Consider the following 25852-nt stretch of genomic DNA (forward strand, 5'->3'; position numbering starts at 1 on the left):
AAGTGGCTGGAAGGTGGAAGGGAAGGGACACCTCCTCTTGCTTTCTATGGTGACAAAAGGCAATTTGACAGTCTGGACCAGGACATCCTGAGCTGGGCAGGATGAGGAGGACCTGGACTCAGAGGTGAGGAAATGGTCAGGGAGGCGATCTTAAGGGCCCAGAACAGACCCATGCGTTTGCTGCTTCTCACGTTATCATCACTGAGTGGAGAGGCCGAGGCCCAGGAAAAGTGCGGGCTGTCACCGCCCAGACCCCTGGGGAAGGTCAGGTTGGGAAGGGGTGTGGAAGAAACACACACACACAGCACTGGCTCAGAGGGAGACTTTATTTCGCCCCCAGCCCCCTGCCCTGCAGCGAAGGCAAAGCGGCACGGCAGCCTCGTGGCCCAAGGTGGACAGGGGTGCATGGCCTGGCCTCCTGATTAGTGGCTGTGGCCATGGCCGTGACCGCCATGGCTGTGGCCGTGGCCGTGGCCCCCGGGGGTCTGGCTCTCCTGGCCGGCACATGGGCCTGAGCTGCTGCTCCCGAAGCCTGGCCCGTGGTGGTGGCCGTCTCCCGGGGGGGCGGTCTTGTGCATCTCCTCGTGAGAAGCTACCGTCAGCTTGGCCACCAGCATGGAGAACTCCTCGAAGCTCAGCTGCTTGTCCACATTAGTGTCCAGGTCTTCCAGGATGTGGTTTATGGCTTTCTCATCCCTCTTCTGCTTCTGTGGGTGTAGGAGACAGGGCAGTCAGGGTGGGGTGTGGCCAGGGCTGGGGGCGGGGAGCACAGCAAGTGACCCAATGGCAAAGGCACAGGTTCGGAGCCTCAACTGGAGAACTGAACATTCTCTAAAGGCCTGTGACGGAGCAGATGCTGAACATCTGCTGGATACATTCGCGCTCCTTCCACACTCAACCCGGACACCGTGATTCACTCCAATCCCCAGAGGAGGAAAGAAGGCTGAGTGACTTCTCAGAGGTCACACCATAGTAGGTACAGAGATGTCACCTCATTTTGTCCTTATAACCACGTTACCAGGGAGGCTTGGTATCTTCCTTGAGGAAGACTGGAGGAAAGTGTCTTACAAAGGGGAGTACGTTTGGGCTGATCGACAAGGCTTGGAAGCAGAAGGGTGGCCCAGCAAATTCCCATCTGTCCAGAGGCCAGTCCTTGTCACGCCCTCCTCTTCCCGCCTCCTCCCTCCCTCTCCAAGTTACTGTTGCATGGTGGGGATGTCGTGGCAGGAAACGAGATGGTTCGGATCTGTGCAGGGACGGGCGAGCCGGGTGGTGTGGTCAGTGTGCAGGGGGGCGTGAGGGGAGGTGAAGGATCCAGGCCCCACTGGCCAGGGCACCTCCGCTGTGCCTGGCTTACCTCCCACACCCTTCCTGCACCACTTCAACGCGCTCTGCTTTTCTGCACCATTGCTGTCGCACCAGTGGAGTCCTCGCTCCTGAGCAGCCCACGGGCAGGGCCCCAGTGTCCCCCCCAGCCTATCATCCCTGTGCTCTGGAGGTGGAGGGTGGGGGAGGAGCCACCCCGAGGGAAATCTCGCCTGTGCAACCTCTCAGCTGAATCCTCTCTGGTCTAACCCTGACCCAGAGTCCTGCCTGCCAAGGTCTGCACCTTTGGGGAGGTGTCAGCATCCCCAATAACTCTGGCCACTGCGATTCTTGGCCTTACCAAGCGGGGAGGGCCTCACCTACCCTGGGACACCCAGGGACGATGGAACAGAGACCTAGACGTCCCACCCTTCTTGGTTCAGCCCTCTGTTTCCCCATAGTCACCAAACAAAAAGATCTGGGGGAGTGAATCCCCCTTGTCTTAGAGCTGCCTAATCATCAGGGAAATTAACCAACATGTTGCTGAGGCTTTGCACACACTGGCGCTAGGCTGGGTCTATTCCCACGTGCTGTTCATGTGTTTCCCACCAGAGAGCCTTCGGATGAAAAAAACCCCCTCGAGTGTTTTCCTCTGAGTCCATCTGAGGCATGCAGTCTCCTGCCGCCAAGGGTCTTTCTGGGCTGCTTCCAAGCTCAACATTCAGGTCTCAGCTCAAAGGTCACCTCTTTAGAGGGGGCTTTCCTGTCCACCTAACCAGTCGCCTCTCCCCCCTCTCCCACATCACCCACATCACCCACAGTGATTTTCTTCTGGGCACTTATGGGCAGTGGATCTATCTGTGTCCTTGATTGCCCAACCCCGTTGCCGTATGTCTCTTCCATCAGGACAGTGGGTCCTTGTTGGACCCTACATGCCCTGCCTGGGACAGAACCTGGTACACCGCACACACTCAGTCCCTTGGCACCACCTAACATGAACCACCTCAAGTGATGGGCTCCAAGCCCTGCCCCAAGCACAGAGCCTGCTACCTCTGGAGGCGGGGGTGAAGGTGCTAGAATGTCTCCTGGACCATTGCGGATGGTGCCCCCATCTTCCATCCTTAGCCCCGCTGGCTGGCAGGCTGGGGCAGGCCCGCCAAGAGTCCAGCCCTACCTTGAGAAAGTTTGGCAGCTCTTTTTTCACCAGCTGTTTGAATTCTTTCTGGTTCAGGGTGTCCCGGTTCCCCAGCCGCACCGAGTACTGGTGGAAGATGTTGATAATGGTTTCTATGCTGCATTCCATCTGCGACATTTGGTCCGCCATCTTCCTGCACTCTGTCTGAGCAATGGAGAAGCAAGGGTTTGCACGTTCAGAAGGAGAGCTTCCCCGACACCTCCTATCACTGCACACAGGAATGAAGGGGGAAAGAGAATAAAATGAAAGCAGGGGCTGCAACTGAACTGGGAGACGACTCTACTCCACCCAGGGGAGGAATGAAGGGTTTACAGGATGTCTAGAGAATGCCAAAGAGCAGAGCCTTTGAGGACAGGAGGCTGCAGCAGAACGCAGTCGAAGAAAGTGGGAAGGAGGTTTTTAGAGTGGGCAGTCAATCAAGGAGGGCTTCCAGGAGGCGGGGTGTGTGAAAGCAAGATGGGTGAAGGGAGCAGAGAGGCAGCAGGCAGGCTCTTGTTCAGCAGGCAGGGTAGCTGGTGGCTCACTTACCCAAGCCCAGGAGCCACACAGAGGGGTTGGACAGCAAGGAGCGGGCCCAGCATTTATAGGGCTCTGGCTGAGACACTCAGCCCTCTCGCGGGAAGATTGCTTCACAGGTGAGCCATGTGGTAACCCCCAGTGGGGCTGTCGCTGCCAGGAAGGGGGCTGGGCCAAGACAGGAAATGTTCACATAAGTCTTTTTGCCTTTTTGTGAAATTCCCAGCCCTGGCCTGGAGCTGGTTTGGGAGGAAGCTGGTTGCTTAGTCCACTTCCCCTCCATCCCACACCCCTGCCCTCTCTGAACAAATCTGCAAGCTGCTCTCCCCCAGGCCCCCTCTGTCCCCCTGCCAACGTTGAGGTTGCACCTTCCCACCTGTGCTAGCCAGGGGCTGGGGGCCGGACCCACTCTGCCTTCCCCTTGGGGGCAGCCCCACATGGGGGCGGAGGGGGGGGAAGGAGGCGCTGGATGGCTGAGCCTTCCTGTTCCCGCCCATCCCTGTGACTAGTGCTCTTAGGAGGGCGGGGGCGTGGGTGGGCGGCTGCCCTCCGTTGTTTGGCTAATGGAGGAAGCACAGCCTGCAGCCTGCAACCATCCCCTGCCCTCCCTCCTGTTAGGAAACCTCTGCGGCTGTAGGCAATCCGGGCAGGTGCCTCCTGTGCGCATCCACAGCGCCCTCTGCTGCCTCTGTCAAGGTGCGTCTCCCTCTGGAGCAAGGATCTTAGACCCAGGCTTGCAGGAACAAGGGTCTTGGAGAAAACAAGAGAAGCTGTGTGGCTGGGGGGCACCAACAGTGCCATCAGTGGCGTGACTTGTGGCAATCGACATGCACTCTCAGGGTTGCGGATCTTAGGGAGTGGGCAAGACTGTGGCCGATGGAAGCATCCCCAACCTGAAGAATTAGCCGGTCTTCAGCCAGGGGAAGGTAGCCTCGTGGAAAAGCAGAATGGGTGTGAATGGACCTCTGGAAGGTCCAGGAAATCTGAATTTTTATGTGAAAACCTCTGCTTATAAGATTTGTCAACTAATTTTAAAGGCAAAATAAAGACATTAACAAGGAAGTATGGTGTGTGCTGAACGAAGCTGCAGGCTGAAGGCCATAACCTCTGCTCTTGCCTGAAGATCTCGACTTTCAGGTCTGTCTCCTCCGCTCCGCTGAGGCACTTCAGGGCCGTGGCCTGACTCATCGCTGCCGTCCTAGGATGGAGCAAGGGCCCGGCTTGGGAGGTAGTGAATGAACACTTGTTGAATTAATAAATGCAGGAGTGCCTGAATAAACAAGTGAGTGTGAAATACACGTGGGTCTGTTTGTGGCCCTGTGACTTTCTGCAGAAACGCTGGCTGTGACCGTATAACGTTGATCAGGATGAAAATTGATTGGTCGAGGGAGGAGAACAGGGTCGGCCATCGGCAGAGTGAGCAGCTGGACAAACCTTCGAATCAGAAGGCATCTGCACTTGGGGATTCTGCTTCGGCAGTGCATTCCTTCATGTCCGAAAGCCATGGCGGGCCCCAAGGTCCCAGCTAACCCAGGCCTGGGTAAAGCCAGCGCTGAGCCCTGGAGGTCTTGACCTGGGCAGGCTATTCCTGGCTTGATCAATAGGCACCCAGCCCCCACTCAGTGCCCCCCGCCCCCAGCCCCAAGCAAGGCCAGGGGTTGGGATGAGGGGTAGGTGGGATATGGGTCTTCTCCTTGGGGAAACGCAGTGCCTCCTGCTAGGGTATGGATCGGGGCAATTTTCCTGGTTCTGGACAGTGGCTCTGGAGGTTGCCATTGGGAGAAAGGGGCATGGTTTCCTCAGCAGCATTAAAAACACACAGCAAACAAGGAAGCAGGCAGAGGCTCTCCAGCTCCAGGAGGATGGGTGGGCTCCATCCCCCAGCCAGGACCAAGAGTGGGTCTCTGTCTTTCCCCTTCTGTAGCTTCCTGGGTCTGAACCCCTCCCCTGACTCCCTCTCACTGGCTTCATTCATAATTCTTAGGATTTCTGGGAAATTTTACCTTCCCAATCTGCAAATCTGGTGCTCCCTTTTTGGTTCCCTGGCTCTCTTTTTTCCAATCCTTCTCCTCTCCTATCTCTTGTGGAACCTGGTTTTTGTTCTTAGTATGTCCTTGAGGTTCCAGATCCTTCCAGAAATTCCTGGCAAGTATCTCAGCATCTCCCTGTTGGCGTCCGGTGCCCAAAGGAATCCCTCTGAAGTACAGACATTTCTAGAAAATAAAGGACTTTCACCTACATCACCACGTTGGCATTCTAAGGACTGCCCTTCGGTCCATCTCCCTCACTAGATCGTTAACTCCGTGAGAGCGCTGTTCTGCTTGCCCATCCCTAGATGAGCAACTGCATCTGAGAGACATCTGACAAACTGTTGCAGAATAATATACGACTGATTTGTTTTGATGGAACCTATGGTTTGAAGACGATCATTTCCTGTAATTAAGAAGTTGTGCAGCACAGGAAAACCAGAGAAGAAAAAAAAAGGAAGTGAGGAGTGGAGGCGGTATAGAGTCCGGGTAGATTCCACGGGTGGAAGGCGGCTCTGAGATATCAGAGTGCTGCTGCCCCCTTGTGGCCGATCTGCCTCAGGCCAGCCTGTGGCATGCCTCGGGTCTGGATGCTTAACCTCTTGGTTAAGATCCTCTTATACTTGGAAAAATCATTGAGTTTTGGGGAGGGGTTTTTGTTTATGTGGGTTATGCCTATTAATATTAAATTATAATATTAGAGGTTTTAGGTTTCAAAATACTTATTAATTCCTCTAAAAGAGTATTCTATGTTAACACTTTTTAAAAAAGTAAACCCATTCCATGTTAACACTTTTTTAAAAAGTAAAAAATAATTGTTTTCCAAAACAAAGGCTAGTGAGAAAAGTGATATCATTTTTTTTTTTACATTTCTGCACACCTCTTTAATGTATGGCTCATAAGAAGACAGCTAGACCTATGCATAAGTTTTGAAGGTATAGGGAAAATCCAGCCTCATACAGATTAGTTGGAAAGGGGAGGTATATATTAATAGTCTTTAAATATTGTTGTAGATATCATCCACTCAACAAGTGGAGGTTTCATAAAGGTTAGTTTCAATCTTGAAACTGAAACCATACCAATGAATTAATTCTTTGTTACATTAGAATCCATTAGTTTACATTGAAATTTGAATGGATCTTGTTTGATTTTGTAACTTAATATATTGGTCTTTTAGGGAGTTGCCATTGTGGCTCAGCAGAAACAAACCTGACTAGCATCCATAAGGATGCAGGTTTGATGCCCGGCCTCACTTAGTGGGTTAAAAATCTGGAGTTGCTGTGAGTTGTGGTGTAGGTCTCAAATGTGGCTCAGAGGCAGTGTTGCTGTAGCTGTAGCACAGGCCGGCAGCTGCAGCTCTGATTTGACCCCTAGCCTGGGAACTTTCATATACCGTAGGTGCAGCCCTAAAAAGCAAAAAAATATATATCTTTTGGAAAATACCTGTTCACTGAGTTTTCCGTATCTTCCAAATGCTGACACATTTCATATATACAATCTAATCTAATCTAATCTAATCTCATCACATTTATTAATATCACCACTGATCTTGGGAGATGGCAGAATTCTGGGAGAACAGTCAGCAGTTTCGGGAAACCTACAGTATTAGTTCCCAGGCTACAGTTCTTCAGGGCCACTCCCCTTGCACCCCTGGTCCAGGACGAGCTCAGGACCACCCCAGCTCTCCTTCACATGACCCCGGCTCCAAGGCCCTTCTTCCCAGCTTGGGCCTTGCTGAATGACACAGGAGAACAGCAGGTGCAACTGGCATATTCAAGGGATCCCCTTCGAGGGGGCTCTTCTGGAGACCCCAGGCCTCAGAGTGACTCTGTGGCTCCACTAAAGGCAATCAGTCTGGATTTGGGGGCATCCCCTCAGAGGGGTTTGTTCAGCAGTCTCAGGAGGCTGCTCCCTCCACCCCCCGGGTAGGTGGGAGCTCCTGCCGTCCCCGTGGAGGCAGGTGTCCTATCACACCGGTGGAAAGTGTCATGTGGAATTTCCTCGTAAGAGTCAAGGGCTCTGCAGAACGTGTGAGCGGACGGCTGTGGCTCTGTGCTGAGAGTGGGTGAGGAGCTGGAGAGTCTCGGTTTGTGGGAGGCTTCCTGAGTTTGATGCCGAGGTGGGGGTGGTGAGTGAATGGGCCGCCTGGCCGCAGGGTGGGAGCAAGTCCTAGAGAGGAGGACGCAGTGAACGCTGCCTCCTGGGACGTACTTTCCTACTCCCCTGCCCCGGCCCGCCCCTGCCGAGGAAAGGGGCGGGGTGGGGAGGTGTCGGTGAGTGACCTCCATCCACAGCCTTCACGCTCCTGGAGCAGATCTCTCCCCACGGGCAGGAAGTTCCCAGAGGTCAGGACACGACCCCCAGGTGCCACAAGCACCCCCGGGTTGGCCGGGCTTCCGGGAGGCTGGGGTGGAGGAGGGAACTCAGGGAGCCTTGGGCAGCCTTCCCAGTGAGGAGGCACCTGGGCTTATTCACAGGGCGGCTCCCCTGCTGTCAGCACCCGTCTGGTCTCACCGAGTTCCTCAGGGTGCTGGGGGCTGTGGACAGAGCGGCTCTGAGCCCCAGAACCTGGCCCTCCCTGTCTCGCTTTGGTTAAGGGCTCCTGGTCTTTCTGTCTTTTCTGGAAAGCCAGGGCCCAGGCTCCATTCCTCAGCCGCAGTGTCCTCTAGTGGCGAGGAGGGTGAAGGCCGGAGGAGGCCGCGTCTGGAGGCGGAGGGCGGGGCCAGAGGCGGAGCCTGGAAGGGAGACCCTGCCAGCCAATGAGGGGTGAGCCGGCTGCAGCCTGACCTGTGGGGCTGGGACAGCAAGGGACCCACAGGTATTTTGCAGTGTGTGTGTGTGGTTCTTCTTGAGAGCGTTCTCCGTTCAAAGGAACCGGAGTCCGCCGGATGGAGCGTAAAGATCAGATTTCCTCTGCCCCAGAACTGGCCACCCCTTCGCCCTCTTAGCTGGGGAGGAATTCTCTGCACTAGACCCAATGAAGTAAGTTTGGATTTCTCGGTTCTGCTACCCCTGGGTCTTAGAGCCAGCCCTCCTCTATAAGAATGGGGGTTAGTGACTATATTGCAGAGCTGTTGTGAGGATTAAATGCATATGTGAGGGTTTACACAGGCCTTGCGCATGATAGGCACTCAATGAAGTCGAGTTTTCCAGGGAAACGGGATGAGGGTGTTTACCCATCCAGTGAGCACCTGACCTGTGCTGGGGACCTGGAGAGGCCTGGCCCTCGGAGGACAGGTGGGACCGTGTGCTGGGGTGGGTGCCCCACTTGAGGATGATCGGGTTAACTGTCAGCATCTCTCCCAGGGTCGAGGACCACACTGTCCCTGTCTGTGTCCTGGGACCACGTGAGGATGCTGCAGTGGCTTCTTGTCTTCCCTGCTCTGGGCCTTGGGGTCTGGGGTGAGTTTTCCTTCATTGGCTCAGAGAGTAACCGAGAAGGATCATCCTAAAGTTTCACAACAGGAATTCTTCTTCTTCTTTTTTTGCTTTTTAGGGCTGCACCTGTAGCATATGGAAGTTCCCAGGCTAGGGGTCGAAATGGAGCTGTAGCCACCAGCCTACACCACAGCCACAGCAATGCCAGATCCGAGCTGCATCTGTGAACTGCAGTGCAGCTTGAGGCAGTGCTGGATCCTTAACCCACTGAGCGAGGCCAGGGATGGAATCCGTGTCCTCATGGATACTAGTCAGGTCCGTTGCCACTAAGCCTTGATGGGAACTCCCATAACAGGAATTCTTTAGATGCCTGCTCTCCTTCGGGGAGTAAGGATAGTCTTGCATGTAGATACAGAACTTGGAGTCTGTAGACTTGGGTGGGAAGATTTGCCTTGCTTCCAGCAATTATTTTACTTTACTTTACTTTATTTTATTTTAATTTTTAGAGCCGCATCCACAGCATATGGAAGTTCCCAGGCTAGGGGTTGAATCGCAGCTACAGCTGCCAGCTTACTCTACAGGCACAGCAACTCTGGATCCGAGCCGTGTCTGTGACCTACACCACAGCTCACAGCAACTCAGGATCCCTGACCCACTGAGAGAGGCCAGGGATAGAACCCGCATCCTCAAGGATACTAGTCAGATTTGTTTCTGCTGTGCCACAATGGGAACTCCCCAGCAATGATTTTAAATAATAATTTTTATTTTTATGGTTGCAACCTCAGCATATGGAAGTTTCTGGGCCAGGGAGTGAATCTGAGCTGCACCTGTGGCAATACTGGATCCTTTAACCCACTGTGCCAGGCCAGGGATTGAACCAGCACCTTAGCAGTGATCCGAGCTGCTGCAGTTGGATTCTTTTTTTTTTTTTTTTTTTTTGTCTTTTTGTCTTTTTGCCTTTTCCAGGGCCGCTCCCACAGCATATGGAGGTTCCCAGGCTAGAGGGTCCAAACAGAACTGTAGCTGCCAGCCTACACCACAGCCACAGCAATGCAGGATCCGAGCTGTGTCTTCTGCCTACACCATAGCTCACAGCAACGCTAGATCCTTAACCCACTAAGCAAGGCCTGGGATCGAGTCCGCAACTTCATGGTTCCTAGTCGGATTCGTTAATCACTGTGCCACGGCGGGAACTCCTGCAGTCGGATTCTTAACCCACTGCACCACAGCGGGACGTTCAGTTATTAAACTTTTGAAAACTTAATTTTCCTACCTGAAGATTGAAGTAAAGTTATGATCTCCTAAACTTGTTGTGAGGATTCAGTGGGTCATGTACATGAAGGACTTAGCACTTAGGCAATGGGGGCCGTGATTCTATTCATATAACTCTTAGGCCCATCAGGGTCAGCCCGTGACTGGGATTCCTGCTTGTCCATAAGAGAACATTCCTTGGGATTGGGAAATCGGTTGACACACTGTGCCTGCCACCTTGGCCCCTCGCACAGGAGCATGGGCATCGCAAGTGCCCCCCAAATTAATCTCAGAGGAATTGACTTGGTTCATGTAGATAATTTTAGTCCCTTCTCCACACTGGCTTCCCCGTTGCTTCCGTCAGGTGTAATTCACATGAGAAAGGCCTTGGTGCTGTTGAAGTGCCTGGATGCAGTTCCAGGGTTTTTTGTTTTGTTTTGTTTTGCTTTGCCAGTTGTGTATGTTTTTCCAATTGTATGCTGAAAAGGATAATTTTTGCAACTCCCCACCCTTGGCTATTTAGCTACTTTCCTGGCGGCTGGGGGTGGGGAGGGGTTCCTGGAGCTGGGGTTGGAGAAAAGCACACCACGGGCTGCTGTGGGAGGGGGTCCCCTGGTCAGCCCAGAGGGGTCTCCTGCGGGGGGCTTGGGGATGTGGGGAGGGGTCTCCTGCGGGGGGCTCGGGGATGTGGGGAGGGGTCTTTGTGGGGTTCGGGGATCCGGGGAGGCAGATGTTGGTGGAGAGAGGCCTGGGAGGGCTGATACCGGGGATCTCTGAGGACCGGTGCACACTGGAATGTTCCTTTGCAGGTAATTCCTCCTGGGATGAAACACAAGCTAAACACCAGTCAGAGGGGCCTCAGGACCTGTTCGGCAACATCTCCCAGCTCATTGATAAAGGCAGACTGGGTTTTGATGGTGAGGAGGCTTAAGAGCTGCCTGGGTTTCTTTTGGGACCAGTAGTGTCTGCTGGGTTGTGGATGGAGGGGTGGAGACACGGGAGGCGCAGCTGCATGGGTTGCCCTGGGCCTTGGGCAGTGGGGGTGCTGCTGGGAGGGGCCAGAAACCCAGGAAAGGGAGAGACAGTCTCTGCTCTCAGGGGTCCCCCAGCCCCTGAGGATGGAGACTCCTGCCCTGCCTCCAGGAGTCCCCAGGTAGAAGGGGGGGGCCCAGGCCCTGCTTGGAAGGCGCCCCCAGGTTGAGGAGGGGATGTGGACTCTCAGAGAGCGCTGGGAGTAGGATGAAGGATGCAGTCAGTCACAGAGAAGGCTGTCAGCGAGCTTGGTGCCTTGGTGCTGGGGTGGAGCCGAGAAGGGCCCCCGGGGCTTTCCCGGGGGCCAATGGTGATACCGAGAGGCTTCCTGGAGCAGAGCAGGGAAGGAGCTGCAGCCGGAGGGGGCCATCCTGGGATGGGAGCAAAGCACCCAGGCTGCTGGGAGCAGGTGCAGACCCTGCACTGGGGTGAGTGTACTGAAATGGGGGGTGTTACGGGTAAGAAGAGGAGGGTGTGCCTGCCTCCCCCTATGGCTCTTCCTCCACCGTGGGGCAGACACGGCCTGGGTGGCACCTGTGGCCAATGTGGCGATGGTTGTGGGGGATACCAAGTGACACTCTCGGGCTCCCCCCACAGGCGTCTCCACCGTGGTCTCTCGCAAGGAGTGGGGGGCGGACACTGTTGGTTGCTGTGCCCCACTGGCCCTGCCAGTGGACTACCTCATCATGCACCATGTCCCTGGGCTGGAGTGTCACAACCAGACCAGGTGCAGTCAGAGGCTGCGGGAGCTGCGGGCACATCATGTGCGCAATGGCTGGTGCGACGTGGCCTACAAGTAAGAGGCTGGGCTGGAGGCATGTGGCCAAGCGGCTCCTTGGGGCGCCTCCCTCACCCCTTCTCATCTCTGTTTCTTCATTTTCTGGGTTGTGGTTGTATCAGGTTGCTAATGAATGAAATGCAAAGAAAAACCACCAAATAAAGTTCCAACTCCTTTGGAATGTTCTCTGTGGTCTTCCAAAGGAAGGAAGCAAAGAACGTCAAGGGAGGCCTATGTGTTCTTTTTTTCTTTTCTGCTTTTTTTCTTTTTGCTTTTTAGGGCCTCACTGCTGCACTTGGAGGTTCCCAGGCTAGGGGTTGAATGGAAACTGCAGCTGCTGACCTGTGCCACAGCCATAGTATCTCCAGATCTGAACCTACACCACAGCTCACGGCAACACTGGATCCTTAACCCAATTGAACCTGCATCTTCATGGATGCTCGTCAAGTTCGTTACCCACTGAGCCACAACGGGAACTCCATGTGGTCTGTGTTTTCAATCTGCCTCCTAATGGTTCACACAGCACATGGCAGGTTATGAATGACTTCCCTGTAAGCGGGTACGTGGGTGCCTTTGTGCCTCCCCGCCCTGGATGATGTGTGAGGTTGGTGGGGCAGGTAGCACCATCTCCTTGTTAACAGGAGAGGGAACAGGCCAGGGAGGTTGTTCAATTTTTCAAGGTCACACTGCTGCAAAGTGCTGGAGCCCAGACTGGCTCAGAACTGTCCCCTTGTGCGTCGCCCATCCCCTTACAGCCCACATCAGGGCTTTCACCTTGGTGAGGCCGGCGTCCCCCTCTTCCTCTGGTGGTCACTCTAGCAGGCTCTCTTGGTGCCCAGGACCATGTCCCTCAGCCCGATTCTGCTTCAGCTAGTTGTGGACAGTTCCTGTGCATGGGGCTGGCTTCCCACCCCAAGGGCCTTGCATCCCGCAGCTTTGGGATGCTGAACCCCCTTGGGTGGAGTGGGCGGGAGCTGTGTATGACTCCCTCAGCCCCCACTCTTCTGAGGGGCACTTCTAAGTACATGGTTCCTTGAAAGTTCCCATGTCAGGGAGACGGGTGCTGAGCCCCAGGTGGCCGTTGCGAAGCCAGCTCCATTCATCACACTTTGTCGAGTTTCTTCCTTTTATCTCCCTCCCCTCCCCCCTCACTCTGGCTTCCGGGGTCTTTTCCCACATCAACTGCCTGCACCCATGTCCTTGACTGAGGGGCTGCCTCCTGAGAATTCTCCATGAGAAGTTACCCTGGCAGCGAGACATCCCAGGGACAGCCCGCCTGGAGGTCCCACAGACAGACGGCATTTTGGAGGAGGGAGGAGAGCCACGTTTGAGGACACGTGGAGGCTGAGAAGAGTCTTAGACTGTGTGCTTGGGTCTGAGTTAGCCTCCGTGGTGGCTCCAAGACCCCTTCATCTTTTTATACAAAACCCGGCATCTGAATAGGGGGTGGGGAGCGTGGGAGCGGGTCCTTCTGAATTCTAAGGATGAGGCAGTGACTTGGTCTGAATTCTCAGGATGAGCAAATGTGACTTGGGCTATCCACTCCCTGGGATGGGTCTGTGTGAATTCCCTCTCATGAACACGGCTTGACCCTTCTCCCTTCCGAGGCCGGGTCAGGGTTCCTGTCGCAGGGATGTGCCCAGGGCCAGCCTCTAAGCCCATATTTCCCTGCCCACAGCTTCCTGGTTGGGGACGATGGCAGAGTGTACGAAGGTGTCGGCTGGACCGTGCAGGGCGTCCATACCCAGGGCTACAACAACGTCTCCCTGGGCCTTGCCTTCTTTGGCACCAAGGAGGGTAATTGTCACCCCAGCTGTCCTTCTCCATGGACTTGGCGAGTTCTTTGTCTCCCAAGGTCTCCTCACCCTCATACTCGTGGGGATCCACCCTCTCCTGGAAGCTCCTCTCCCCGACCTCTGTGAATGGTCCTGTTCCTCCTGCCCTGTCTTCCTTCCAGCCTCCTCGGAGGCTCCCCTTCCTCTGGCCACCCCTCAGGGGAGGGGCGTCCATCCTTCTCTCCGCAGCCTGGTTCTGCTCCCGCTCTCATCCTGGGAGGATCCCGGCTCACCTCTCACTTCTGCGTCAGTGACTAGTACATCTTCCTCTCTAGCTCCAATCCTGTAGCGCCAGACCTGGCTTTCCTAGTTCCTACTTCCTCCTTCACCTCTCTTACTCTGAGATTGTCTATGCAAATTTTTTTTTTTTTTGGTCTTTTTTTTTAGGGCGGTACCCGCAGCGTATGGAATTTCCCAGGCGAGGGGTGGAATCAGAGCTGGAGCTGCTGGCCTACACCATAGCCACAGCAATGCTGGATCCCAGTCACGTTTGCAATGCATGCCACAGCTCAGGGCAATGCCAGATCCTTAACCCACTTACAAGGCCTGGGATCGAACCCGCATCCTCATGGATCCTAGTCGGGTTCATTAACCGCTGAGCCACAACGGGAACTCCTGTCTATGCAATTTTTTTTAAAAAGCCACGTTGAGGTCCCAATCCCCAAGTCCCTTCCACTATCTTCTAGTCTTACCTGCCATCCAACACAGAGCTGCTGAATTTCTGCATCTTTACACTTAACCAAGCCCCTGCATGTCTAGTTTCTCATTGTCTCCTCCCAGTACCCTTTGAGATGGTCCAGGTAGGTTTCATGATTACTGCTATAACAGGTGCAGCCGGAGTTTCAGAGACGCAAGTGACCCAGGTGACTTTTTTTTGTGAGGAGGAGAATCAGATCGCGAGCCTGCCTCTTCCACCTCCAGCTCCAGGACAGTTGCCTGAATGTCTGCCAGAGGACACTTGGTGTTCAGCTTGGCTGGATTTTGTGACCACTCTTTGCCTCCTGGGTGTCACTGTATTATGTGTTAGCTGTGGGATCTTTTTTTTTTTTTTTTTTGGCTGCTTCTATGGCATATGGAAGTTGCGGGGCCAACCTGCGACCTACACCACAGCTGTGGCAACACTGGATCCTCAACCCACTGTGCCAAAGTGGGAACGCCTAGTTGTGGGACCTTGAGCTCGTTACTTCTTGCAGCCTCAATTTCCTCTTTGTGAGTAATGGGGTTAATAACAGCATCTGCCTCAGAGGCTTGCGGTGAGCATGAAGGCACTTGATGCAGGTAAAGAGGCTGGCACGTGCCTGGAAGGGCCCCTGGCAATGGGGAACCCAGACACAGCCAGCCAGGCACTCCTGAGCTTGGCTCTTGCCACAGGGAGAGAGTGGATGGAGGGGAATGAAGCCCTGGTGGGTCCTTGGGAAAGGTCTTCCTGGGCCACCGAGAGCTCTGTCTGGGCGGGTCCTTGGCTCTCTTTCTGACCCTTGGGGTTAGTCTGTTCTCCTTCCTCCCCCTTGACAGCTGGGGAGGGGCTGGCAGCACATCTGGCCCCTTCTCCATGCTCCCCCTGACACGAGGGCCAGACTGAAGCTTCCTAAGAGTGACTCTCTTCCAGGCCACAGCCCCAGCCCTGCCGCCCTGTTGGCCGTGGAGGGCCTGATCTCCTCTGCTGTCTGGAAGGGCCACCTGTCCGCCATGTATGTCCAGCCGCTTCTTGTGAAAGGCGAGAGCTGCCTGAACCCTCAGCAGAATGCAAGTCACAAGGAAGGTAATTGAATCGTCCTTCAGTTCTACAGGGCTTCCCTCCAGATTCACCCCCACTAACTTCCCAATGCCCTTGAAAGTGGCCTTTTCAATCAGGCTGTCACTGATAGGCAACTGGTCGCCCAGCGCTCTGAAGCTTTAGGGCTGGCAAACCTTGAGAGGGACCCTCCAGAGCACCTGCTTGTCCCTCAGATTCCTGGAATGATAGGGCCAGGGCCCCATGCCTGGGGTAGTGTCTGTTCATCATTTCTGCAATCATCCAACAATTATTTACCGAGCACCTGCTAGTCCCTGAGGATATTCCTGAGGAAGCAAACACACAAAAGCAATGCTTTTGTGACGTTTCAATCTAGAGGGTGGAGAAACACAATATGCAAACAAACAGGTAAAATATTGGGTATGTGACATGATGAAATGATGAAAAGTGCCATGGAGGGGAAAAGAAGCATGGAGAGCACAAAAGCTCATCTTACTGAAAACAAAAAATTGAACAGCACTAATAGTGAAGTGCTGACGTCACCACTTACACTGACTTAGAGGGTTATACTGAATTATAATTCAGATAATAAAAGGTAGATAAAAGGCAGATTTCGGATTTTAACCAGCAGCAACGTCAAAACCAGTATAGTTAATAGGCACTTTAAGCCTTTTCTTGGGTGTAATAACATTTTTTTTTGTCTTTTTAGGGTCACGCCCGCAGCATATGGAGGTTTCCAGGCTAGGGGGCCAATCGGAGCTGCAGCCGCTGGCCTACACCACAGCCACAGCAACACAGGATCTTAGCCTTATTTGTGACCTACACCATAGCTCACAGCAACACCAGATCCTTAACCCACTGAGTAAGGCCAGGGATTGAACCTGCGTCCTCATGAGTGCTGGTCAGGTTTGTTAACCTCTGATGATGGGAACTCCCTGTAATAACATTTTTAAAGAAAATTGGCTCTGTTGTATTAGAGCTTGGAGTAAATTTGATCTCCGCCTTTGGGTTGGTGTCATCTGTCAGTATGAATAATTGCTTATGTGGACGGAGGGTTTTGTGGACTACAAGTGATTCTTTTTTTTTTAAGGGCTGCACCTACAGCGTATGAATGTTCCTGGAGCTCGGGGTCAAATTGGAACTGCAGCTGCCATCCACAGCCACAGCAACGCCAGATCCGAGCTGCATCTCTAACCTATGCCACAGCTTGTGGCCATGCCGGATCCTTAACCCACTGAGTGAGACCAGGGATGGAACCCTCATCCTCATGGATACTAGTTGGATTCTTAACCCCCTGAGCCACAACAGGAACTCTGACTACAAATGACTCTTAAAGACATGCTTTCAGATGAAAATTCAACTGATTTCTCCAGAAAGACCCTGTTTCACATGTACACACACACACACACACACACACACACACACACACACATGATCATGCAGATAAATAAGTACACTTTGCCCTTTGGAATAAAGCATCCGTGTCCCTTCGGGATCAACATTCCCACTGTCCTTTGGGTTCTGTTGTGGGGCTAGAACCTGTGATTCTTGGCTCCTGCCTCCTGAGCCCAATCCCAGGTGCAAACACACCCCATTCCCAGGTGGGCCTCCGGAGCTGCTGGGCTCTGCCGAGGTCCACAGTTGCAGTCAGGCCACGATGCCCAGAGGGTGGAGGTGAGGTCCAGCAGTGGCTGGTTGACTCTGGGCAGGCACAGGGAACCCTCACATCCATGCTTTTGCCCCCTCCTCCTCAGCTTGCCCCCTCATTGTCCTGCGGTCTTCTTGGGAGGCCAGGGGGACCCACTGCCCCAAGATGAGCCTGCGGGCTAAGTACGTCATCATCAGCCACACCACTGGGCGAACCTGCAACAGGTCGGATGAGTGCCGCGTGCTGGTCCAGGATATCCAGTCCTTCTTCATGGACAAATTGGACTCGTGTGATGTTGGATATAAGTAAGTGGACCAGGGGACATGTGGGCTTCTCTTCCCTTGGGGGTGGACACTGAGCTCGTGAGAGGAAGGGGAACGGGAACCAGCATTCACCGAGAGCCCGGCCTAGGAGAAGGGCTCCTTCTCTCTTGTGGCTTCCTCTCCCAACCCCACTTGGGCCTTATTTAGGATGTAGCTAAGGGGTGGTCACATGTTTGGGAACACATGTTCCCAAGATGTGTGTTTTAAAAATTAATTATTAAATTGAAGTATAGTTGATTAACAATGTGTTAGTTTCAGATGTACGGCAAATTGATTCAGATATATATATATATATTACAATTATATAAAAATTATATTATAGGGAGTTCCAGTTGTGGGGCAGCGGAAACGAATCTGACTAGTATCCATGAGGTTGTGGGTTTGATCCCTGGCCTCGCTCAGTGGGTTAAGGATCCGGCATTGCCGTGAGCTGTGGTTGGCTCGGATCCTGCATTGCTGTGGCTGTGACATAGGTTGGCAGCTGTAGCTCCAATTCAACCCTTAGCCTGAGAACTTCCATATGGCATGAGCGCGACCCTAAAAAGCAAAATAAAAAAATACATGTATTATATACATTGTAAAATTAGAATTGGATAAATTATAATTAATTATATATACATTATAATTCTATATTATAGAAATTATAATTATAAAGTTATATGTACATATATATATATGTGTTCTTTTTTCAGATTATTTTCCCTTACAGTTTACTACAAAATATTGAGTATAGTTCCCTGTGCTATACAGTAGGTCCTTGTTGGTGATCTATTTTATGTACAGTAGTGTGTATGTGTGTCTTTTTAAAGGTCATATATTGACATGATGAAAAGATCCTAGAGGATGTCATATGCAGGGAAGATTGTAAATCCTGTAGAAAGGCTAATCTAGGAAAGGACAATCTAAAGACTGTGCCTTTTCGCATCCTCACCTCTCACTCCTCGGTGGCTCAGGCCCTGCCCCTGGGTTCTGCCCCAACCTGAAGCTTGTCTCCCTCATGTTAGACTCTCCCCACTGCGTCTTCTTAGGGAGAATATCTTTCCTGTCTGAAGGTGAGGAGAGACCAGCAATACCTTTTGATTTCTCTAAAGCCAAGGGCTGTGAGTCTTTGCTAAAGAACACACTGACCTAAGGGAAGAGGAGGAACTTCTCGAAGGCCGCCCTCAGAGCTCGCGGAGAACCTGTCTGGGCTTTGATGCCATCTAACCTCCCGTCAGAAACAATTGCGTAGAATTTTAAATCTTAGGATGGGTCATGGGTAGCCCAGATGGCATATTTGCACACATTCATCAAAGGGGCCTCCTGACTTACACTCCCTGCCCCCAACACATCCCCTTTGGTAAACATAAGTTTGATTTTGAAATCTTTGAGTCCCTTTCCTTTTTTTAGGTTCTATGGTATCCTTTCTATGAGATTCCACGTATTAATGATCTCATATGATATTAATCTTTCTCTGACTCACTTCACTTAGCATGATAATTTCTAGGTCCATCTGGGTTGCGGCAGATGGCATTACTTCATTCTTTTTTATGGTTGAGGAATATTCCATCATGCATATGTATCACATCTTCATGCAGTCAGTCTTCCACGCTACTCTGTATAGAACAGACAGGTGATGGGGACCTACTAGGTACTGTGTGGTAACTTACATGGGAAAAGAACATGAAAAAGAGTGCGTATATATATATTTCAATGTACATATATGCATATATATATGACTAATTTACTTTGCTATATACCTGAAATTAACACAACTTTGTAGGTTGACTATATGCTAAATAAAATTTTTGAGAAAGGAGCCCTAGTGGAGCCGGATTTTAGTCTCTACTGTCCCCAAGTCCAGCACAAGTGTGTGCAGTGGCCCTGCCTTGGGTGGATTTGCCACTACTTGGTATGTTCTGCTGGGCTGACTGCCTCTCCACTCCCTACCCCCATTTTATTTTATTTATTTATTTTTTTTTATTTTTTTGTCTTTTTGCCATTTATTGGGCCGCTCTCGCGGCATATGGAGGTTCCCAGGCTAGGGGTCTAATCGGAGCTGTAGCTGCTGGCCTATACCACAGCTCACGGCAACGCCAGATCTTTAACCCACTGAGCAAGGCCAGGGATTGAACCCGCAACCTCGTGGTTCCTAGTCGGATTCGTTAACCACTGTGCCACAACGGGAACTCCCCTACCCCCATTTTAGTTGCATCCTTTTCAAGACAGGAGAAAACTTTTCCTCCAACATCTATCGTCTATCAGAATCTGCCATTGTGCTTCCACGCAAGATTATTCACAGCCTTGCTCTCTTTAATTGAAGTGGATACCTGAAAATTGACTACAAATTTTACCTGTCCCCTGGCTTTTTGACCTTTCATTGTGTCCTCATCCCATAACTTCATGACTGTGCCATGTGCTTACCCTGAGAAGGTCTGGAATCAGGAGTAAACACCCCCCTGCTGCAAGTTAATTTGTTGAGAACACACTGGATTGCCTATGGTCTAGGCTGTGTGCTGCGGCCGTCCTCAGAGGTAGCTCAGATATGGTTCTGGTCTTCCGGAGCCAATAGTCTAGTGAAGGAGGAAGGAATTCAACAAGTGAATCCTAGTAGAGTACTTGACGTATTATGAGAGAGGATCCAGGGGTACAAAGGGGAGGTGTTTCAACTCTTGTTAGGTTTCTGGGGGGATGGGCAACGCTGGATCTGGAATCCACTGAGCAAGGCCAGGGATTAAACCCGTGTCCCCATGGATTCTAGTTGGGTTCATTACTGCTGAGCCATGACAGAAAGTCTGGACCTTTTTTTTTTTTTTTTTTTTTTTTGTCTTTTTGCTATTTCTTTGGGCCGCTCCTGTGGCATATGGAGGTTCCCAGGCTAGGGGTCAAGTTGGAGCTGTAGCCCCTGGCCTACACCACAGCCACAGCAACGCGGTATCCGAGCCGCGTCTGTGACCTACACCACAGCTCACGGCAACGCCGGATCATTAACCCACTGAGCAAGGGCAGGGACCGAACCCGCAGCCTCATGGTTCCTAGTCGGATTCGTTAGCCACTGTGCCACAACGGGAACTCCTTATTTTTTTTTAACTCAGTGCTTAGAACTTGATAGCTAATGCATTGTCTGATGAGTAGACATGAATGAATGAATGAATGAGTGGAACAGTCCCAGAGGGCCTCTCTTTCATGCTGCTTTCCATCTCTCCCCCTGTCCTCTAGCTTCCTCGTGGGCCAGGATGGTGTCATCTATGAAGGAGTAGGCTGGAGTGTCCAAGGCTCCCACACCCCTGGCTACAATGACATCGCTCTGGGCCTCGCCTTCATGGGCACCTTCTCAGGTGGGTGGATGCTTTGGGCAGCAGCGGGCACTGTGTGGTGCTTGAGGGAGGGTGTCTGACCTGGAAGACAATGGCCTCCGATTCAAGTGGCTGCACATGCTGGCTCTACCTGGCTTCACATCTGATGTTGGACTAAACTCGGCATGACCAGAGGGGGCCTCCCAGACAGAATCCCACCTAAATCTACCTCCTTCACACTCAGACAAGTGTCTGTCTTTTCCGACATCCAAGGCACATGTAAGACAGGACAAAAAAATCTTTTTTTTTTTTTTTTTTTGGCTGTACCTGCAGCATATGGAAGTCCCTTGGCCAGGGTTTGAATCCTAGCTGCAGTGGTGACCTACGCCACAGCTGCAGCAATGCCAGATCCTTAACCTTCTGTATCGGGCCAGGGATCGAACCTGCACCTCAGCAGTGACCCAAGCCCCTGCAGAGACCGTGCCAGATTCTTAACCTGCATGAAATCCAGGAGAAAAGATCTTGGTGCACATTTTTGGATAAGTCTTGACCACGACAACAATGTGGGGACACTTGCCTTATTTGCCAAGGCACGCATGAGCCCTGTCTCTGCATCCAGAGTACACACTGAGAACTGTCCCTCAGGGCTCTTGACTAGAATTTGTTGAAACTCGGGGGGCCTTTTGCTGAACCTCTGGGAAAAGGAGGCTGTGTCACTGGGGCTGGTACTAAAATGGGCATTGGATGGGGTAACCGATGACCCAGGAATGTGCCTGGAGATGGGGCCAGGCACATGAAAGCAAAGGAAACACAACGTGACAAACACATGGTTACTCAACCTCAGCATTATTACATTTCGGATCAGATAACTCGTCCTTGTGGGGCTGTCCTGAGCACTGTGGGGGTGTTTAGCAGCATCCTTGCTCTCTACACACCAGATGCCTGTGTGTATCTGGTGACCACCCGACTGTGACCTCCAGAAATGTCTCCTGAGGAGTTCCCATTGTGGCTTGGTGGTAATGAACCTGACTAGTATCCATGAGGATGTGGGTTCAATCTCTGGTCTTGCTCGGTGGGTTGGGGATACAGCGTTGCCATGAGCTGTGGTGTAGGTCTCAGACAAGGCTTGGATCTGGCATTGCCTGGCTGTGGTGTAGGCCGGCAGCTGCAGCTCTGATTCAACCCGTAGCCTGGGAACTTCCGTATGCCAAGGGTGTGGCCCTAAAAAGACAAAAAAAAAAAAAAAAACCAAAAAAACAAAAACAAACCTCTCCCCAAATTGGCAAATGTCCCTTGGGGGGGGGGGCTAGATTTGCCCCAGGCTAAGTTTTTTTTTTAGGGCCACACTGGTGGCATGTGGAGGTTCCCAGGCTAGGGGTGGAATCAGAGCTACAGCTGCTGGCCTACACCACAGCCACAGCAACTTGGAATCTGAGCCGCATCTGTGACCTACACCACAGCTCAAGGCAACATCAGATCCTTGACCCACTGAGCGAGGCCAGGGACTGAAGCCACAACCTCATGGCTCCTAGTCGGATTCGTTTCCACTGCGCCACCACGGGAACTCCGCCCAGGCTAAACTTCTGCAGTGGATAAAGGCTTTGTACATCTCCAGAACGACTGTATATTTTATCTCAGGCTCTGCTCTTCTGGTTCAGGAAGAACTTCAGTGCTGAGGAATCTGAAGCCTTTACTTGGTTTTCTGTCTGTCATAGGGTGGAGGATATTAGTTTGGTGGTGAGAGTGGGTTGGGGGATCCAGGAGTGTGTCCTGCCCTGGAAGAAGTGCTCTGGAATCCTATCACTGATGGGTCTGCTGTGTTTTGCAGATACTCCACCCAATGCTGCAGCGCTGGAGGCAGCTCAGAACCTGATCCAGTGCTCCGTGGTCAGGGGGTACCTGGATCCCAACTACCTGCTGGTGGGGCACAGTGATGTGGCCAATGATCCATCTCCTGGGTGGGCTTTGTACAACATCATTAAGACTTGGCCTCATTTCAGACACTGAGGGAGCCCCTGCTTCTTCTGAGACCACCCCCTCCCCCCAAGCCTGGCTGCGGGGACTCCCCTTCCTTACCCTCCATCTGGGCTCAACACCTGTATCCCCTCCCTGCCAGCTCCGTCCTGTCCCTCTGTCTTGGGCTAGAATCATCCTCTCCTGCCAGCATCCCCCAGCATCCCCCAGACCCCAGAGCAGAGCGGGGCATTCCCAGCCCTCTGAGTCTGGGCCCAGACGTCCCCCTCCTCGCCTTGCTCTCCCCTGGCACCCAGCTCCTCAGCCAGGGCAGACGATGACGGGCTGGCCCTGTTTGACTTCTCCATCCCTTTGTGCTGCCCTCCCTGGTGTGCCTTCCCCTGCTGTCTGCCTGGCGGTCCCCAGTCTCCCATGTGACCCAGGTCCGTGTCCCAGCCCCTCCCCTCTGCTCACACTGCCTTGTCCCTGTTTGGATGCAGCCCTTATTTCAGGTGGAAATTGTGTTGAGACACGGCTGAGCTCTCCACTGGATTGTGAGGTTGTCCAGTTTCATTCATGTCTGTGTCCTCAGTTGTTCAGCCGTGTCTGGAATCTAGCAGGTGCTGCAGATGTCTGTTGGAGAAATGGATGAATAAATGAACGAGGGGACCAGGCCCCTGCCCCTCTTTCCAATCTGCTCCCCATCTCCTCTTTGGGGACGGCTCGCTGGACTTGGACAGTCCCCCATCCTGCCAGCATTCTCTCTGTTCTGTTCCCTCCCAGTCTGAGGCTCAGAGCTGGTTCTGGTGGCTTGTCTGTAGTGGTTGTTGTGTCTCTAGGGTCCCGTGTCCCCATCCTCCCAGAGCTTTCTGAGGGATGGTTCCTCCAGGCAGGCCCAGGCCACGTTCACATAGGCTGCCCAGTGCTCGCTAACATAAAGAAATGCTCATAGATGAAAACTATAAACTAACATCTCAGTCTGAGCTAAAAAATATCAAAAAAGATATAAGATATGAAAGAACAGTTAACTGGAAGTGAAAAAATGAGAAATCAGGTAATAGAACTCATGAGAGAATAAGAAATAACTGGAAGTTCCCATTGGGGCTCAGAGGTAATGAAGCCAACCAGTATCCATGAGGATGTGGGTTGGATCCCTGGCCTCACTCAGTGGGTTAAGGATCTAGCGTTGCTGTGAGCTGTGGTGTAGGCCAGCTGCCATAGCTCCAATTAGACTCCTAACCTGGGAACCCCCATATGCTGCAGGTGTGGCCCTAAAAAAAAAAAGCATAATAACTTTCACAAATGACCTTTTAAAAGAAGGAAGGTAAAAGTGAATACAGGTAACAGATAAAGCCTTAGAAGAAAAAGAAGATCACATGAAGGAAAAATTTAAAAATCAAAAAGAACAAGTGAGAGTAAAAGAATTAGAAAGAGAGCATTATAGTAGGTAAGCAAAGAAGTTATAAGGTATGTATGATTGAAGTCCTTAAAGAAGAAAACTAAAGTAAGAGAATAGGACAAATACTAAAAACTACGTTTCTACAAAATCTTCCTGGAAAAAAAGTTTTAAAACTTTACTTTTAAAGGGTATGCTTTGTACCTGAAAAAAAAAATGACTGAAAATGATGAATTCCAAGGTATATTAAACTAATTGATTGTAAAGAAAATATTTCCTTTGGGCATTCAGTTAAAAAACCAAAAACAAGTGACTAATATGAGAGAGAAAAATATCATCAAACTTTTGGACAACATTTTAGGGTAGGAAAAAATGGAATAACATATTTAAAATGCTATCAAATATTTCTCAGTTGGGTTAAAAGTTCTTGGGAGCCTTTCTAGTGGGAGAAGTCCGACATCTAACATCGATCCAATGGGACACTTCGGCACTGATAATAAATAATTGCAATGGATCTGACCTTATTAAATTTATTTATTTATTTTGCTTTTTGGGGCCACACCTGCGTATGGAGGTTCCTAGGCTAGGGGTCTAATCGGAGCTGTAGCTGCTGCCTGTGCCATAGCCACAGCAATGCCAAATCCGAGCTGCGTCTGTGACCTACACCACAGCTCAGAACTCCCCAGTTCAGAGTGTGCTATCTGCAGAAATATTGGGGAAGTTTGGTTGAGATCTTGGTGCCAGTGAGGCCAAATTTATGTGTTAATTCTCCCAGATTCCTATGTTGCCAAGTGAAGATGATACTGAAAGACCTTGGCCTTGGGCAGTTGCGAAGGGATGAGAACTTACACGGCAAATAAGAACTTAGAACACTGCAACCATGATGAGATAAAGAGTCAAATATCAAAATTTCTTTAGGGTATTCCAGGAAAAGGTGGACCTCTTACTTTCCTATAGGTAAAGGGCTCAGGTTCATATGTGGGATGAGGAGAGGCAGAGAACCTCCCAGGGAACTGACATAAGATTCACCCAAGCTCCTTCCTTCCTCCAGAGGAGGTATCCAGATGTGAAGGTTGGAGGGAGGTGGTCTGGGCTCTAAGGGTCATAGAGCCATGAACCTCGGGGTCTTTTCACATCGCTCACTCTTCCCCTTTACTCTTTAGAAAACATCTATTCATCATTTATATCTCAATTCCAACATCACTGACTCAACAACTTGCTCAGCGCCCTGCTCGTTTCCTCCACAGCACCTTCATCACCTTCAACAAACGTTGCCTGTTTCTATGTGGTTGCTTCCATCTCTCTTCCCCACTTGGCCATAAACTTCATGAAGACAGACACAGGTGACATTTTTTTCTCCTAATGTATCCCTAGTTCCCATAGTGGTGTCAGGAGCCCTGGGCCATCCTGGGAGCTCAGTATTTGTTGCATGAATCAATGAATAATTTGTTCTCAACTTCCGGATTGTGGGCCAGATCTCCTATTCCAGTTGCTATAGATTGAATTGTGTCCTCCTGAAAATCCATTTGTTGAAGCCTTAACCCCCCAATGTGATGGATGGTATTTGGAGATGGGAACCTTTGGAAGGTAATGAGTGCTAGGTGGGGTCATGAGGGGGGGTCCTCATCATGAGATTAGGGTCCTTATAAGAAAAGACATCTGAGGAACCCCCTGCCCCAACTCTGTAAGAACACAGTGAGAAGGCAGCTGATTCCAAGCCAGTAAGAGTTCTCACCTAAACTGATCATGCTGACATCTTGATCTTGGACATCTAGCCTCCATGACTGTGAGAAAACAAATTTCTGTTGTTTAAGCTGCTCAATCTAGGATATTTTGTTTTGGCAGCCTGAGCTGACTAGGACACCTATATATCTCAATATTTTACTTGAAATCTCCAGATTTTAAAATAATAGTGACTAATTTAATTGAAACATGAAACTAAAAATAATATGCCTGCCCAATAAAATGTTTCCAAGCAGTCAACCTCTGCTTTGTGGGGTGGTTGGTGGTGTGCTGGTCTAGCCTCCATCCTCTGGCTCTGAGTTCCTTGAGGGTGGGAACCCTGTCTTGTTCCTCTATATTCCAAGCACCTAGCCAGCACCTGGCACAGCTCCCAGGTTGGCCGGGCTTCCTGGAGGCTGGGGCTGAGGAGGGAACTCAGGGAGCCTTGGGCAGCCACGCCCCTTCCCAGGGAGGAAGCACCTG

General features: G+C 51.6%; 2 protein-coding genes across 31 annotated transcripts; one reads left to right on the top strand and one right to left on the bottom strand.

Annotated features, from left to right (window-relative positions):
• Positions 1-308: 308 nt before the first annotated feature.
• Positions 309-3115, bottom strand: S100A9 (S100 calcium binding protein A9). 2 transcript variants are annotated; one of them, NM_001177906.1, is given in 3 exon segments: positions 309-707; positions 2480-2644; positions 3029-3115. In NM_001177906.1, coding segments are annotated over 2 exon segments (435 nt in total). In that variant the 5' UTR covers positions 2630-2644; positions 3029-3115; the 3' UTR covers positions 309-422.
• A 3951-nt stretch (positions 3116-7066) lies between these two features.
• Positions 7067-25625, top strand: PGLYRP4 (peptidoglycan recognition protein 4). 29 transcript variants are annotated; one of them, XM_085020860.1, is made up of 11 exons: positions 7067-7388; positions 7676-7809; positions 7915-8025; positions 8350-8445; positions 10482-10589; positions 11302-11500; positions 13161-13279; positions 14927-15079; positions 16807-17005; positions 20222-20340; positions 22127-25625. In XM_085020860.1, exons 4-11 carry the CDS (start codon positions 8397-8399, stop codon positions 22303-22305), a joined length of 1125 nt encoding a protein of 374 aa, XP_084876986.1. In that variant the 5' UTR covers positions 7067-7388; positions 7676-7809; positions 7915-8025; positions 8350-8396; the 3' UTR covers positions 22306-25625.
• The last annotated feature ends 227 nt before the right edge of the window (positions 25626-25852 follow it).

Source organism: Sus scrofa, chromosome 4 (assembly GCF_054392235.1).
Source record: "Sus scrofa isolate SSC_HxYL_T2T_F1_AM1 chromosome 4, Sscrofa_HxYL_maternal_Yorkshire_Landrace_v2.0, whole genome shotgun sequence".
Taxonomy (NCBI): domain Eukaryota; kingdom Metazoa; phylum Chordata; class Mammalia; order Artiodactyla; family Suidae; genus Sus; species Sus scrofa.